This window comes from Gordionus sp. m RMFG-2023, chromosome 1 (genome assembly GCF_954871325.1).
Source record: "Gordionus sp. m RMFG-2023 chromosome 1, tfGorSpeb1-WG-v2, whole genome shotgun sequence".
Taxonomy (NCBI): Eukaryota; Metazoa; Nematomorpha; class Gordioida; order Chordodea; family Parachordodidae; genus Gordionus; species Gordionus sp. m RMFG-2023.
This window is the reverse complement of record NC_088775.1, coordinates 32,345,645-32,363,495: the sequence shown is the minus strand read 5'-3', so window position 1 is coordinate 32,363,495 and position 17,851 is coordinate 32,345,645. Positions and strand designations below refer to the sequence as shown.

Below are 17,851 nucleotides of genomic sequence, written 5' to 3'. Positions count from 1 at the left end.
CATAGAGTCCATAATTAGTAGTTTACAGTGGCGTCACTATCGGGGAAGCGCAGGGGCTCAAGCCCCTTGAAAAATTTGAATAGCTCCCTGAAGCAAAAAATTTTTTTTAAATAGAATCTTAACCCCTTGAACTAAAAATAAATTTTTTTGATTGTCCCCTGAATGATTTATTTTATAATACTATTAAGTAATATATAGATTTAATTTTATTATGTCAAAATTAATTAAATTTTTATTAAATGAATACTATTAAGTAATGTATAGATTTAATTTTATTATTTAAAAATTAATAAGACTGTCTAATTTTTATTAAATGAATACTATTTTAAATATTAGATTAGATTAATACATATAAATTATATTTTCACAATGTCAGTTTGCAATCAAATTCTGTGTTGATAAAAATTGAATATCAATATCACTCACTATAATTTCATTAACAGTTTAAGCTTAATTGACTATTATTATTTAAACTATTATATAACTATAATTAAATAAATATAATCATTTATTAATTGAAAACTAACAAATTTAATATTCTAATTAACAGAGTTCAAAATCACTAAACAACTATATTATTCATTTTTAAATTTAATAACCATGCCTCTTCCTAAAAATATTTTCAAGGTCCAAATAAGTATAAGAGATTTCTTTATATAAAATAAGTAGTATACATATGGTTGATAATCCTCTATTATATAAAATTGATTATAAAATATTAGGTAAAATGCCACTTTTACAGAAGTATTTGACAGTTATAGAATATATATCATAATAAATTTGACTAATATTTAATATAAATAATTTTAAATATTAAACATTTTATTATTCATCCTACAATGGATGGGATGTAATAAATTAGATATCTATTCTTCTCTTTTTTTACGTGTTTTTAGGGAGACTATTTTTTTCTTTTTCGAAAAACAGTTTTGAGTTAAATTTTTAATACAAGTATACTTTTGATATTATTACAAATTACTATTATTTTAAGATATAATATACCAACTAGAGGTGGTGAGAAATATATATAAAATCTTAATTGTTTCATCATATCATTCTGGTCTTTATTTTATAGTTAGAAAATATTTCATTTCTAATATGGCATCCTTGCCATGTAAATAATTCAAGACTTCAATATATTTGCATAATTATTTCTTCCAAAGATCTTTAGTGTTTTTATTTTATAAACGAGAGCCTAATTTATTCCTATATCTGATGCAAACTTTATTAAAGAATTACCGGATCATCGTGATAATAAGGAAAAAAAGTTATAACTATAATAATTCTTCAAAATCAATATTTTTCATCACCACAATATCCAATTTTTCCTATGATACTTAACTAAGCATTTAAATTCACATCCATCTGCATTAATGGTACCATCAAGGATCCTATCCCACAAATATTCCAAGGCTATTCTTCCAAGAAGATATATATTTAGCAGACCAAATTCAAATAATTTAAAATAATATGACATTATTATTAAAATTTATATTTTAAACATTTTTTTATACATAGAATATAAGGTATCTAATAAAGTTCCCTTACTTATTATCATTTGTTTTTCTTAAGACACAATATAATTGTTTTTAGTTTCTATTTATTCTTAAAATATCTAATAAGATAGATATATTAAATCATTGCTTAAATTTATGTTTATCTTAATATGAGACTTTACTAGCCCTTTTAATATTTCGAATCATACAAGGTGATAAACTGAATTATCCGGAATTTTAATATAAATATTCATTTTGTTTGGCTTAAACATCTAAGTTAAATTTTTAAAGAATTCTAGCTAAAAATTAACATTATGATATGTCATTGTTTTAATAAAAAAATTTATTTAAAAAAATAGATGGCGTTAAATAATGTATGCAAATTGTTGCTATATTTATTATCAATAGCATTGATTAGTAAAATTTGTTAAAATATTAACTGTAGTATATTTTCTAACTGTTAAATATGTCTGTAAAAGTGGAATTTTACCTAGTTAGTATTTTGTAGGTCTGGGGGCGTAGCCCCCAGTAATTTTTAATCCCCCCCCCCCTAGGAAAATCCTGGCTACGCCTATGAAATCAGCATCTATTATATGTGTTGCTATATAATTTAAGATTATTATTACAGCTGCTGAGAGCATATGATTGCATATTTTAGATAAACAATAATGGCCAATTGTGTAGTTATTTATATATCATTAAAAATGGAAGATAATCTTTTAGAAATTTAATATCTCAAAATAATTTTCTCTATTACTTATCTAGCTTCCATCATGTCATCTAAGAGGAAACTCTAACCACCACTTAGTTTTATAATTTGGATTGGTCGTTTATACTCTCTTCTTCAAGAATTGTTGATTTGGTTTAGGAAATTTTTCCTTATTAGTCCATTCTATAAAACATTGTCTAAAATGGTAACAGAGAGTTATATTAGTTATATTAGTTTCATAAGCTTCTGTCAATGTAAGTTGCTAAGAATTATATTATTGCATTATGTGGTTTTAAAAAACTATTATCAATTGAGGCATATGTATGAATAAATTAACCTTTGACGCAAATTTTTTTCATATCAGCAATCGAAAATATTTTATATTGTAATAAATAGATTATTATATTTAGAAATGTCTTTCATTATTTATTTATTTATATGCCAGTTTATTTTATATGCATATTATAATAAATGACAAAATATGAAATTCAGAAATAATTGTTCAGATTTAACAAATTTTAAAAATATATAATATACTAATATAAAACCCGGCTGAAGGACGGGCAAAAGCGGGCCGAAGGCCAGCAAATTGGGGGTATGGGTGGCGAAGCCCCCATATATTTTTTTTTATTTGAGCCCCCTGAGATTGTAAAGGCTAGCGACGCCCCTGGTAGTTTAAAGTATATTAACGAAGAAGATGAATTAAATATTAATATTATAAGATCTGGTAGATACAAGAGAAAGTCGATAACTTTTGAGCAAGTCTATAAGGCATCCTAGCAAGATAAAAAAAATTAATGAGAATTAGAACTTGTTTGAATGGAGATATAGAATGAAAAATTGAAGACAAGCGTTTTAAAATATAAAGAGTGAATTAAGTATAGAAGACAATTGTTCAATGAGAGGATATCGATTAATGATACCAGATATGTTAGAAAGAATATTTTAGCAGCGGTACGTGCCGGTCATCAAGGCATAGAAAAAATGAAGGATAAAGCCCGAGAGTATTTGGTGGCCCAAAATGAATATGAGATAGGCTAAGAGTTGTGATACATGTAACATATGTGCTAATGTACCAGCAAGAAACAAAGATAAATGGTCAGAGATGAACATTCCATGTGAAAGAATAAATGTAGATTTTTTTTAAATATGAAATGAAAAAATATTTTATCATGGAAGATGCTAGTTCAAAATGGATAGATTGCCAATAGGTATCAGGTTAGTAAACAAAAATAGTTTAGGTAAGATAAAAGATTTTGTAGGTAAATATGGTTTAACGCAGACGTTAGTATCAGATGGAGGTCCAGCTTTCAAAAAGGCAGAGCATTTGGCAAATTTTTGTCACCCAATACCTATGAAGTATTGGTCAAGCTGAACGAATGGTGTCTATAGTTAAAGGTTGATTAAAAAAAGAAAAATATGGAGAAGGAAAATGGTGGTTACGTTGTCAGCATACAACAACACTAAGACGACCGAAGGAAATTCTTCAGCAGAGATATTTTAAGGTAGGAAAATAAGAACTGAATTGGATTTCTTAAAAAAAATATAGCTAAGAGAGACTATATGTTGTGAAAAATTTAAAATTGGAAGGATACTGCTGTTTGGTGGTCCAATTAAATGGGGGAAGGGTGTATAAGGAAAAATATAGGAAGAAAAAAATTAGGGGTAGATATTGAAGGGCAGGCAGAAACCTGGCCAAGACATATTAAACAGTTAAGACCCAGATTGGTAGGGCAAGAACAACAATGTGTTTTAAAATTGATGATAGACATAATTGATTTGTTTTTTAACAAGTAGTGCTAGAATTGTGAGAATCATAATTTTGTATGTATTAAAATTGATGATAGACATAATTGGTTTATTTTTTTAACAAGTAACGAGAATCATAATTTTGTGTGTTTTAAAATTGATGATAGACATAATTGATTTGTTTTTTTAACAAGTTGTGCTAGAATTATGAGGATCATAATTTTGTGTGTTTTAAAATTGATGATAGACATAATTGATTTGTTTTTTAACAAGTTGTGCTAGAATTATGAGGATCATAATTTTGTGTGTTTTAAAATTGATGATAGACATTGATTTGTTTTTTAACAAGTTGTGCTAGAATCATGAGAGTTATAATTTTGTTGTTTATAAACAACGTATGTTGGGTAAGACTATAAAAAATTTGGGAAGTGGTGAATTTCATGAAGATAAGAGAGAAATAAGGTGAAAAAAAATGCGTCCTATTTTAGAATAGGTAACAAAATAATAAAGATAGAAATCAGAGAAGTGGATGGATCAGCTGAATCTAGAAGATGGATGAATTTAGCAAGAGAGGAGACCCAACAGCGTAGTGGAGAAACGATTCAAGATACTGCAAGGTGTCCGTACTCAAACAGAAGAAGGGAACAGGATTGGGATAAAAGAAGAGAGATATCTTGCTGGTCTTGTGGAGGCAATCATGTAATGAGATGTTGTCCGACAGAAGAAGAAGTTCGAGGTTGAGTGAACCAGTTAAATGGCCCGATAGTAGTAAAGATCGATTTAAGTAAAAGGGTGTTATGATGGATTTTTACTATGTTAATTTTAAGTTTTACTTTGTGTGGATTATTCTAATTTTTATGTTTTTGGTTTTATTCATAAATTTTGTTGTATATCATTAGGTTTTATATTTCGGATGAATATGCAAATGTTGATAAAAAGATTATAATATAATAATATTCGTTTTTTATATCAAAAAGCATTATTTATGTTTTTCCTAAAATAAAGTTGAAATTGATTTAATGATTTTGTATTTAAATTCCACAACTTTGAAAATATATGTTTATATTATAACTTCCAAGTCGTACAGGGGTGTTTCTTGTAGCAGCTTAATAAGTAAAAGAATTTCTATAGATTTCATTATATAGATTTACCCTTAAACTGATATGGATATGTATAGTAGAATAATCTAAAAATACATTGTTACTTTAATGAAGGTAAATCAGCTTGAACTTAGGGTTATAGGATAAAATTCAATTTTAGAATTATATTTGAATTTGGTATATAATATTAAGTTAAGAGTTTCAACGTTTTATTTAGCATTGGATTGATATTGTTTACTTATACAAAAACGACGACATATTTAGAATTGTTTGTACAAAGAAGTTTGCCATATTAAGTTTTAACAAGCAAAAATTTGCGACATTGGCGATTTGCAAACATATAACATTTGAAATAATAATAATGGTAAATATCAATAACTATTTAACGAAAATATCTTCCGATGAATGTAAAAAGAAATAAATAATCATCAAATAAATAGAAACTTTCAATGATCGAACAGATAAATGTAGTAAAATAATGGAATCAAAGAATTAAAGAGGAATAACCCTATCTCTCTTAGATATTATATCTAGCAAAGCTAAGAGGGCCTTGAAGATTTCTTTACAAGTAGGCCTGACCTTATTGGAAGAAACCAAGAACCCTTCTTTCCCTTTGTCCCGTAGTTCTATGCCGTAGGAATACTTAATGCCCAGAGCTCCATAAAACCAATCGATGGAGTTCCCAGGGGCCTTATACAAGAGTTGCGATATCTGCCCATATACATAGTGTTCCCCTGTGGTGTTGTAAATAGTTTCGGCCATTTTTCGGGCTGCAAATTCCTTTGATCCGAACCATTTTTGTTTTATAAATAAAAGTAAATATAATAAAATATTCTCAAAAAATTTATCTGTAATTTTTTTAACTAAATGAGTGTTTATAGATCCTAATGAGAATCTTTTTATATGTGAGATTAATCAAATCAAACTTAAATTTTTAATACCTGTAAATCATTGTCTGGGGTAGGTTGCTTGGTCCAACCCCAGGGATAAATAATCATCTGACCCGGGTTGTGGAGTTCTAAAGCGGCCTTGATGTTAGGCAATTTTCTGGCATAGTTAGCTATCAGACTCGTTTCGAATTCGGAAAACGGGTAAGGACCGGAGTATAGGATTGAGCACTTGTGACTATTAGAGCATTTTTATTAAAACATATATATAACAGTGGATATTAAGAATTATTAAAACTCATTCTCTAATTTGCATATCTAATTTAAATTTTTGTAGTCATTCTCTTATTATCGTAGATGCCTATTATATTATAATTGGAAATAATGTAAGGGAAGTTATAAAAAACCTACAATTAAACTTATCTGCTTACAAATCATCATTCTTAAAAATTCGAAATTTCAGTATCACAAGTCAATGCTTTAATGGGCTATCAAAATTTCGACCTAGGATATTAAAGATGCAAAATTTCTTTATTTTTGAATCGAAAGATAAATTTTTTAAAATTTTTTTTAAAAAAATTTATAAATACTTGGAATTGATATTGCGTTTCTGTTGACGTACATCCTCATCGAGCATCGAAAACGAAGATTCGTTTCCTAGATAGCCCCAATTGCGGTTCAAATCAACCCCAGTGCAATTTTTATGCCGGAATCTATTCTTCCGCCATAATCGGCTTACTTTTCTAGAGTATTCATAACCGTCTGGGTTGATTAGAGGTATAAAAGTGAATCGATAGCTCGATACTAACCGGTGGGTTCGAAATACGTCGTTTTTGTGGTCGTAATCATTGTGCCGAGAGAGTACTTTAAGTATCTTAGATATCAAACAGAGCGCTGTAGAAATGGATATCCACTCCCTGGCGTGAGTGCCGGCTTGTATCCAAATCACCGGAATATCTGTTTTGGTCAAATTTTTGCTTAACTGGCCGCCAAATAAGAAAATACTGGATATAAAACTAGTATTACAAATAATATAAATATTTTGAATTGGGGAATTTATCATTATATCTAGGATTTATGCAGCTTACATGCTTCGATTCTAATGTGATTTTTATCATTTCTCTAACCATTTTTACAATAAAACAACACTTTTTTAAAAATGTTTCACTAAAATGAAAGCGATAACAAGTTTGTTTCATAACAAAAACTTAATTGTCTATGCAGTGGTGTTGCTTAAAAACTTGATGGAAGGAATGGATACGATTTTTTTTATATATTATCAAAAAATATGGTATATATAGACCTGTGCGCCGACAAAACTATCTGCGGCCGGCGCAATTTTCAAAAATCTAATGACGGCTGGCGGCGCGCCGATTTTTAGCTGCCGTCAACAAAAGCGGCATAAATAGGCGCAGTAATTTTTTTTTAATAGCTTAATAAATTTTTTTAAAAAATAAATATACATATTCTACAGATAACTCGGCATATTTTTTAATCATTATTTAAGAGAAAACTCATAAATCCAAAATCGATTTCGTAATTTTATAATTATCATGTATAAAAATTATTTTATTTAAATTTTCGGGATATAATGATGATCTCCTTGAACTCAACGAGAAAAAACTCTTTCACTGAGTGTGCTAGTCGCCGGAATACAAATAATTTTTTTGGCGGGCCTGAAAGATTGGGACACCTTCTTTTCTCTCCAAAAATTTACAACATCCATATCTTGTGAATGTCGTTTTTCAATAAGAATGTGGCATTCTACCTGCATTGTTGAATGTTTATTTATTTTGTCAAATAACTTGAATTTAATACTCTTTATCCTCAGTATCTATATTTACTACCTGAATATCATCATTCTCTATAGGTTTAAGATGGTTTATTATAAAATGAAGCTGAGCAATTTTGCTTTATTATATACTTTGACACAATTGTCAATTTTTGAAATCTTGGATCTAAAAGAGAAGCTAATACTTAGATAATTTTTTAAATAAAAAATAAATTAAATAAATGAATATACTTATATATTGTTATTTGCAAATCGAAAATCGTAGCGGAAATGTTTTTAGCCTATTTTCCTTAAGTGAAATGATTTCAAAACTATCACTATTATTTGCTATTAAATGTGTTTCAAGATCACTTCTAAAAAGTAACGCCAAGTTTAAAGTAGGCCCTTTTGTACTGATAGAAATTCGACAGTTTTTTTAAATTTTGAAAGAAATGCTAATATTTCTTCTACCAGATTAGATTCATAGTTTGATAATTTGAGAAAGTGTTTCCCAATTTTTTTTAAAACATTATTAATTAAATTCTTATTTAATCCAGATATGCTTTCTAGCATAATTAAAATACTATGCCATCGTTTTGGAACATTTAATTTTAAGGTTTTCATATGTGTTGAATTATTGTTATTATTATCATTGTAATTGCCCATTTGAAAACGGGTATCTGGGTATGGATCATCGCTATCAAGATCTACATGTCTGATATTAAATCTATTGTACTTAGGCATTTTCTTTTGATCTGCCTCTAATTCAAATTCAACCTCTGCAGTTTAATAGAGCAGTAATAATTTCTCTAATTTTTTGATGGATAACTTGATATTTCTAATATAAGTATTTTGAAATTTATAACCAAAAATCATCTTTAATTTATATTAGACAACAAATTAGGGAGAATTTATCAAGGAGAAATAAATTTGTTTTATTCTGAGTTATAAAGTTACACAGAAAAAGAGATGATTAGGACAAATGAATATGCAATCATCCAATATTATTTAAATCATTCATGTCTTTGTGTAATCATATTGTTAGCATGGCTATGAAATTCAACTATTGTAAACCTTCCTCAGCAGCCAATGTTATTTAGAACAAGAAACACATAAAGGTAGATCCATTATAGATAAATATAACAATTTTTTTTATAAATTTGATACTTTCAAAAAATCTTTCATTCCTATATTATCAATTGATTGAAAAGGTAATAAGTCAGCACAACATAATAACACATAGTCTTGTTAGAAGCCATTTTTTAAAGGTTTTTGAATTTGTCTGGAATTTTGGTTTAGATATAAAATATTTTTTTAAATCTTGCGATTTTGATGAAGTATCTTCTTTAATATAATGATCAGAAGTCAAGTGTTTTAAAAAATTTCCTGTGCTAATGTTGATTGAAAAGTTATGAATTATATTTTACAAAACATATTTTAATTTATTAAAAATTTTAGCTTAATATGAGAAATTAATATTTTAAAATAATGAGAAAATGGCTTATTTGAATTATCATCGTCTGCAATAGCCTTTTCTAAGTAACAAATACACTAAAATTTGTCAGAATTTATGGAAATTGTTTTATCATCTCTTTTTAAGTGTAAGAAACCAAAAAACTTCTAGACAAATGATTTTTTATTTTTATTATTTACTGTTATAATATTAATATTAATTAGAGATTTATTAAATTTAGCTGCATCCATTTTAAAAATATGTAAAATTATGGTAACTTTTGGAATTTTAGATTTTTGAATGATTGAATTCTATAATGACGTTAATATAATTATGATTTTAAAATATGTAGAAAATAAGAGTTCATCAAAATCCTGTTTGACATTAAAAAAATTACAACAGTGATGTTGATTAATTATTAGAATAAAAAGGTATAAAATATTTAAAAAATTTCTGCGCCGGCCGTGCGGCCCCGGCGTAATTTTTATAAACTGCGGCGTTTTCGGCGTAACCAAAAAATCTGCGGCCGGCCAAGGTCTAGGTATATATATATATAAAACATTTTTTTTATTACGAATATGAAATAAATAAATACTTTATTTACATTATTTTTTAAATAATATAACAAATTTAATACCACCGATATCTATATAAATTAAAAAATATAAATATGAATTTAAAAAAAATCTATTAATATTTTATTTCTTCGTTTTTTGGGCAATATTTTTCTTTAAAAAAATTTCTTTCACTCACGATCACTCCTTTTCCATATTAAAGAATTTTAAAAAATTCATTATAGGAATATTTTCATCGATATATTATCGAAGCCCATCATATTAATTTAATTTAAATCATTGGCAGATTATTTTTATTTGCTTTTCACCAAATCGCGTATCTAAGTTTTTAGTCCAATTTCTTTTGTATAGAGTATATATCGGAAAGATTTAAGTCATTTTTCTCTCGTTTTCAAAGTTATCTAGATGGGACTGCATGATGCTTTATAGAGAAATTATAAATTGATTTATTTTTAATTTTATAAGTTTTGGAATTTTTTTAATGATATATTTTAAAATAAAATTAGATTTTCTGAAGCGACATCTGTAAATATTTCCCTATATACAACATTTAAATGAGCGATGGGGGTAGGGACAATTTGCCTCCAAAAGGATAGGGTAAAGTAAAAATAAACACAATTTGTAGTTAAAGATAAAAATAACTGATAAATTTTTTTAATTAATTAGTAAATATTTATTTCTCATTTATTTCCAGATAACATTTTAGTACAGTATGAAGATATAGTGCGCACAAATTGAACGTGTCAACGCAACGTTTCAAATCGCAAATAAACAAATGTAAACGTAAATTGACCGTTAATTTTAATTTATTTTAATATGAAACGTCTAAATTTAAAACAAAAAAAAATGCTGTCCAATTTAAACACGAAAGCATTTAAAATGCATTGTTTGCGTTTTGAAACGCTGCGTTGAAACGTTCAATTTGTTCGCACTATTATACACACTCGTGGCTTAATTTAGAATACGATTAGTAATAACTAGTCGATTATCATCAACTTAGATTATTTGGTATTCCTAGCCTAATAAGGCCTGAAAAAGTTTAATTATATTGTTTTAAAGTCATAAATGGTGTAGGATTTTATTTATTAATATTATAGAGTTGCTAGAGCATAATAAGTGGGTAAATATCGCGGGGACACGAAGAACCTGATGAAAAAAATGTCCAAATTTACTATTTCTTTCATAGTAAATTATACCTAACAACATACCTATATGGAAATTCCAAATTCCTATTTAAACTTTTAAAAGATTTTAAAATTGGACTCTTTTTTTTTACCTGTAATGTTACAAAATCGGCTAAATCCTAATAGTCAAGAGTTAAATTTTTTTCAAGATTGAGCTATCCTTTAAGTTAAATCGAGGCCAAGATGGTAGTTTTCGCTTAAAAATTTGGTTTAACCTTTTAGAGTTAGTTCAAAACCTGTTAAAATGGAGCTATTTATCACCATTACTTGTTGGTGGTGAACCCCATTCTGTAATTTAAATAGAGCAGAAGCGGCAGCGACCTAAAATTTATTAAAAAAATGATGAAAATAAAAATATTGAAAAATAAAACTTTTTCCTTCTCTACCTTCTACGTAGCTATAAAAAAATATATGAAACCGATTTTTGACTATATAAAATCTTTAATATTTATAATAATAACAATAAGGAGAAAGGTCAAATGTAACCCTTTTAAAAAATATTAAAATTTATTTAGCGTCGGAGCTCAGCCCTTCTTTAAAATTTGGAAAGGGGACTAAAAATAAAAATTACAATAGCGAAGGGCTTAGCCACCGCCCCACTCGCAATACACCCTTGTCTATGTGATTATTTATTCAAAAAGTTTTCTCCTAACTTCCACAATTGGCCTCTAAAACCATTCCTTTAAACCTGATCATCTAGATCAAATATAAACTTTTTTAGACGAGTGCTTTTACAATATATTATAAAATATAAATTAAAGGAGTGTCATAGTCATACTTGAATCAATAATACGGGTCTCTTTTCATAGGTGTGCCCTAAATTCACGAGGTTAGTATGATTAGAAAAGTTACGACTGCAATCGTAGAGCCATTTGTGAATCTTGATTTTTAAAAAGGTTGATAAAATTTGTAACAAATATAATATGTTTAAACTTTCTTTAAATTAAGACGCTATGATAGGGAGGGTATTGAAGCTAACAGATCAGGCTATAAGATATGCGTATACCGACAATTCTAATTTTTAAATAACCGAAATCTAATTGTTTGTAGAGGACAAGAGTTAACATGGATAAATCCTTTTTCTTATCCAGGCAATTAAGAATTGCCTGATTTAAATGAAATTGAATTCTCACAATAACGTTGCAAAGAATTTACATCGAACATTGACTTCAGACTCAGAGAAAACCTATGCCTTCAAATTAAAGGGCATTATATAATTATTTAAGATTATATTATGAGATTCGGACCTGCTCATTCTTGATCATTTACAATGAATCAATAATAAAAAACAAGAGATAATATGGAGAGGAGAGGGAAAATTAGCAATATATTATTTTATGTTTATGAATAAACCTTCTTGACGGTGTGGTATCTGTGCAGTCTAAATTTTTTTGGCAAATCCGAGTCGGTTTGGTTGGAATAATTCTCACCGTATTGTGGTAGAAACTTTGGCTCACTTTTATTTTATAATTCATTATTTTAAAATATGAGAAGTGTTTATTGAAATTATTATTCATATCAAATATAAGTGAATTCCATAGATTCGGAAAAATAAAGAAAAATATAAATCTTGACAGGCACTTGCAGATTGGGCGGCTTGTGTCACATAAGGCATGCAAAACAACTCCCAAAGCTTTCAAATTGCATAACTATTTAATATAACTACGCTTCTTAAATATGTGCATTGTACATTAATTGGCATATAATATATATAATTTGAATTTTGCTTATGGAATATTTATTCAAACCTAAAGATAATAAACTAAACAGCCTCATATTATATTACACCTCAACATGTTGATTAAAATAAATAAAATTTAAAGCCAATTTTGAAAAACAATTAAATTTTGAAAACATAAAAAATGTCAACGATGAAACACAAAAATAAGGAATGAATTTGCCGACCTTCCCGCTCATATGTAACGAGAACTCCCAGATCTTATTAATGTAGGGATTTCGTAAATGTGAATTTTTAGCAAATCTTTAAAATTTAAATTATTTGTAGCGCATATATTTTAATTTTGAAAGGCCTGATTATACCGGAATTGCATTTCAATAGGTATCGAGTATCTACCCTATGAATATCAGACAGTTTTAATTTTTTTAAGAATTTCATAGAGTCGTTTTTTTTTAAAATTGAGATCAAAAGTTCTAAAGTTTGACACAAAATAACTCAGAAGCATCAAATTTTTTTTCAAAAAAAAGGGCTCATGGGTTCTTCATTGTGTTTGACTATAGCTGGAACTTCGCCATTTTTCAAAAATTTTCTCTCATCATAAATTATAACACATAATATTTAGGCTATCAAACAAATCTCATTATAAAATACCTTTTTATTCCCAATATAATAAGATGATAATTTTTTAATCAGTAAAGAATAAAGAAAAATTCTAAAGTTTTCATCAATCATCTGAAATAACTTTTGTCACTATGTGCCAAAGCCTTTGGCCGATGAGATCTTATCTTTGTGAAAGAAAAAGCCCCTTCGTATAGCACTCTATTTACACAGAAATGTTTGTCTGCTAATTACTCAGATTTATAAAATCTGAATTTCCCCCTAATTCTTCTGATCTAAATCCACTGGATTATCATGTGTGGAAAGAATTATAGAATTTAGTTTATAAAAATAAGAAACAACCTTTTAGATATTTAAACTTTATAAAAAAAATGTGAAATATGATCCTTAATTTGGAAAGGAAAAAAATTAAATTGACGCTAGCTCAGTAGAAGAAAATATTGTTAGCTGTTATACAAGAAAAAGGAGAACCAATTCCATCATTTGATTATTATTAATTTTTGAATAGGTCCATGTTCCATAAACCCTTTAATAAAATCCGAAGTTTTATTTAAAAAAATGAATGATGCCTTTCAGAGTTAAATATTTCAAAACGCGACGCTTTTTTAGCCACCCAATATATTTGGTATAGTCTTTCATAAGAGAAAAAAATCTGGAGGATATTAATCTAGATTCCACTATATAATCCAAAAATAAACCATATTCCCTTAGGAGCCCCCTCCCCCAACTCATCCTGTTCATTTACACTGAGTGCTTGAATAATCGTCTTAATTTATGTGTTTGACATGTAATCCATCCGATAATATAGAGAGATAATTGTCTAAAATTATAAGTGTTCTAATAACATGTAATTGACAACTAATGTTTTGATGCAAAAATATCATCAGAATTCCAATCTCTCTTATGAAAATCATATGCGGTAAGTAAGTAACTTTCGACGTTACGGACACCATATCTGAGTCTATGATTTGTAAGACTTCATTATGTACACCCTCGATTAGAGTTTGGGATGAATGTTAAAAGACAAAAGCAAAAAAAACACGAAATAAACCAAGTTTATGCTTTAGATTTAATTTTTTAAATATTATATTTTTTTCCCAATTATTAGAGGCCATTAACGTTATTAAATTTCAATTTCAAAAGTTAGTCATTGACGACCATTGTTGACCACAAATAAGGTAAGATGTGCTTGTTTTTCAGAGCAATGGTTATCATTCCAACAAGTTTCATATAACCGAAATTGAAGCACAAACTAGTTAAAAAATTTATTTTTTATTTGATGCGAAAATTGGAAGCCCCCTGAAAATATCTCATACTCTTTTTTTTGAGTTCTGATAATTTTCATGTATTTGAAATTAAGAAAGAATTTTATTGAAAAATCTTTTTTTTTGTTTCATTCATTCCAGAAACTTTCAAAGAATTTACAAATTCTGGGGGGGGGGGGGTGTACTGAGGGTTTATCGATCCTTTAATTTTTATAAACCCTATCCTTATTTTAAAATATATTATAGATTTAAATAAAAACACATCTATATTTTTTACCTTAAAAGTTGGGTAGTACAGGGCATGCATTGAATTAAGGTGAAAAAGGTTATCATCGAGTAGATAATTATGATGCGCATTGATTTTATTAAGGTTAAAGAAGGTTCGGATTTACTTGCATTGAAAAGCGTTGAGGCGGACATAATATTTACACTTTATTTACGATAAAAAAAAATGAGTATGATAATGTAGGTTAACTTTAATTAGGATAGTTTCAATGGTGGAAATTGATTTCTTTATTAACAACTTCTATTACTAGGGGAGAGAGAAGATTAATTTTTGAAATAAAATAAGAGTGAAAGAGATGAGGGAGGAAGGGGATAGTTGGGAGGGTAGATTTGGATATGCATTTATTTACTGATTTTGATTTAAATTCCCACCTTCTTTGCTAATTTGGATCGGAAATAGGAGGGGATGGGGGAGTATGAATTTTTTGAAGATTAATATCGCAGGGGGAAGAAGGGCATAGAAGTGCCTGCTCCTAAATGAGTGCTATTTATTTTTTTATTTTTACATTAAATTATTTATTTTTGTTGCAAAATATTTCTGCTATATTTTTATTTTTAAAATCATTTTTCCAATTTCTTTTCATACAATTATATATTTCATTACTGCATAGGATTCGAAAATAATTTGGGGCAAATGTTAACCAGTCCTACCCTCCCTCGTGGATTTTGGTCTAGTACAGGCTAGTTCATTGTTATTTATACATATTCCTTCTTTCTCTTTTATTAATATATTTTAAAAGGCATATGAATTTGAAATTTTTTTGAAAAATTTAGGTTCTGTATTTATGAATCATTGACATAAATCTCCTGGATAAAAATACTGCAATTAATTTGTCTAGTGTCTTTTTGTCAGTATGTATTTTTATCAGAGGCACTTTTCCGGGCCATTTTGTCTAGGACCTTTATGTCAGCGATTTGCATCAGAAATCCTGCCCAGAAATATTTTGATCGACTGATCCGATTTTTTACTCTATTTTCTCAAAGATCGGAGTCTGATCTACCATAAAAATAATTAAAGAAAAATAGACGGAAAAGGTATGACTTTTTAAGGAAAGCGAAAATAACATCTAGAGAAGAAAATTGACGTTTTTCAAATAATATCTATAAAAATATTAAGAAAACAGCATTTTATCTACAAAAGCATTGGAAAAATGAAAATTTACTTTGCGGGTCCCAATTAAATATTTTTAAAATAGATTATTATGATCCAACTCAAGGAAATTGCAGTTACAACAGCTATTTATTTAAATTTCTATTACACGACCTGTCAGATTTGATAGGTTATATAAAAATAGCTTAATTTTATTAAAAACTATCTTTTATATATCTAAACCCTAGCCCATGTCTCGCAAACCTTTTATTAACCCGAAACCCATCTCACTAACCTTTAATCATAATCCTTACTTCTGATGCTTGTTAATTTTAAATGTGTTTTATCCAATTAAAAATTTCTTTCAGTTGAACATTCCTTGAATTGAACAATTATCTAAATGTTCTATTAAGTCCGATATATCCTTGTTCAGACAGACTAGTATACACTTAATTATTTTAATTTTCTCTCAGGATTGCGTCGATCTTTTATGGACGAGAGAAAATAAAATATATATTCATTTCAAATAATTTATTCTTATATTACTACTCCTATTTATCGACCATTTAAGTCCTACTTTTGTATAGATTTTAAAGAGGATTTTAAAAATAAATTTCAACTCTTAAAATCTTTCATCAGGCAGTATATATTTTTTACAGGGGTGTTGACATAAAATTAATAAAAATAAATTTCTATTAAACGTTATTGAAATTTTTTTAAAAAAAATTGGTATTTTTACCTTTCTAAAATCGTGTTACTCGTACCAGCGTGAAGGATGATATTCTTATTCTTATGAATGCTAAAAAAGGTTCATGATGGTAAAAAAAAATTTTTTTTTTAATTCCTTATTTAAAAGAGTAAAAAGAGAAAGTTTCAGATGGAAAAGTTTTCCAATCCTAAAATAAAATAAATAATAATTATGAAACTTTGGTAACATATGCGAAATTTTTATTTGTGCGATCTAAAAAAGTTAATCGACAAAAGGAAGACCTTCGAATCGAAATTTTGATTTATAACTACTTCCAATTCCAACTCAAAAAAATAACAATCAAATTATACTTTAACAAAAATGAATTTTGATTTTAATTGCAAAACATTGTTAAAATTAAATCGAATATATAGTTTAAATCGAATATATAGTTTAAATAGAATTATTCGTGATGACGTTGGTTTTTCGATAAATGAAATAACCTTGCAATATAATAACATTTAGAATTATATAGAAAAAGATGAGGGTTCAGATTAGTAGAAATTTTTTCAATATGATTTTTAAATGTTCTACCCTTCAACAGGTAAAATTTCTTTAAAATATTCTTGTCATATGGATAAGACATCACGGATTTAAGTCAATTGAGAGATTCATTGTAGGGGTCCAATATTAAATTAAAAAAATAATTTTATAAATAATATTTCATTTCACCTTTTCAAAAATCAATATCAAATTTTAATATAATTTACGAGAATATAATATAATTTTTCTCATAATGTTTTAAATGTTCTTATTCTTCAAATAAAATGAAAATGAAGGGGTGGGGGGATATTTTTTGAGTGGGAAAATTTTTTGGGGCCAATTTTTAGGGAGCTTTTTCTCAGCAATATTTTTTTAAATAACCTGGACTACAAATAATACACACTACAAAACTAGTCATTTTTATTCTTTTTGACATAGCATCCTTTTTTTAAAATTTATAATATTATTATATGGCGAGGAATGATGTTTGACTTTTTTTGAACATTGCATAGGCACGAACAAGGCATGTAAACCAGAGACCTGCAGGCCCGGCCCTAAACCCGGGCCGTATTTTAAATTTTTTAAATATACCCGGGCCGGGCCTAAAAAATTTTTTTTAAACATATCCGGGCCGGGCCTAAAAAAATTTTTTTAAAATATATCCGGGCCGGGCCGGGCCGAGCCTAAGATTGTTAAACCCGGGCCGGGCCGGGCCTTAATATTTTTTATAAAAATTTTTACATTATGAGTTAATGGTTAT

At 27.7% G+C, this 17,851-nt stretch overlaps 1 protein-coding gene across 1 annotated transcript; it reads right to left on the bottom strand.

The window, feature by feature from the left end:
* Nucleotides 1–5,313: 5,313 nt before the first annotated feature.
* On the bottom strand, nucleotides 5,314–16,740 carry LOC135931424 (carboxypeptidase B-like). The gene is made up of 7 exons (XM_065468512.1): nucleotides 16,600–16,740; nucleotides 14,763–14,915; nucleotides 12,278–12,380; nucleotides 11,703–11,804; nucleotides 6,532–6,923; nucleotides 5,996–6,179; nucleotides 5,314–5,834 (listed from the first exon to the last, which is right to left on the bottom strand). The coding sequence occupies exons 2-7, from the start codon at nucleotides 14,903–14,905 to the stop codon at nucleotides 5,547–5,549; spliced, it is 1,212 nt and encodes a 403-aa protein (XP_065324584.1). The 5' UTR covers nucleotides 14,906–14,915; nucleotides 16,600–16,740; the 3' UTR covers nucleotides 5,314–5,546.
* Between the last annotated feature and the right edge of the window lie 1,111 nt (nucleotides 16,741–17,851).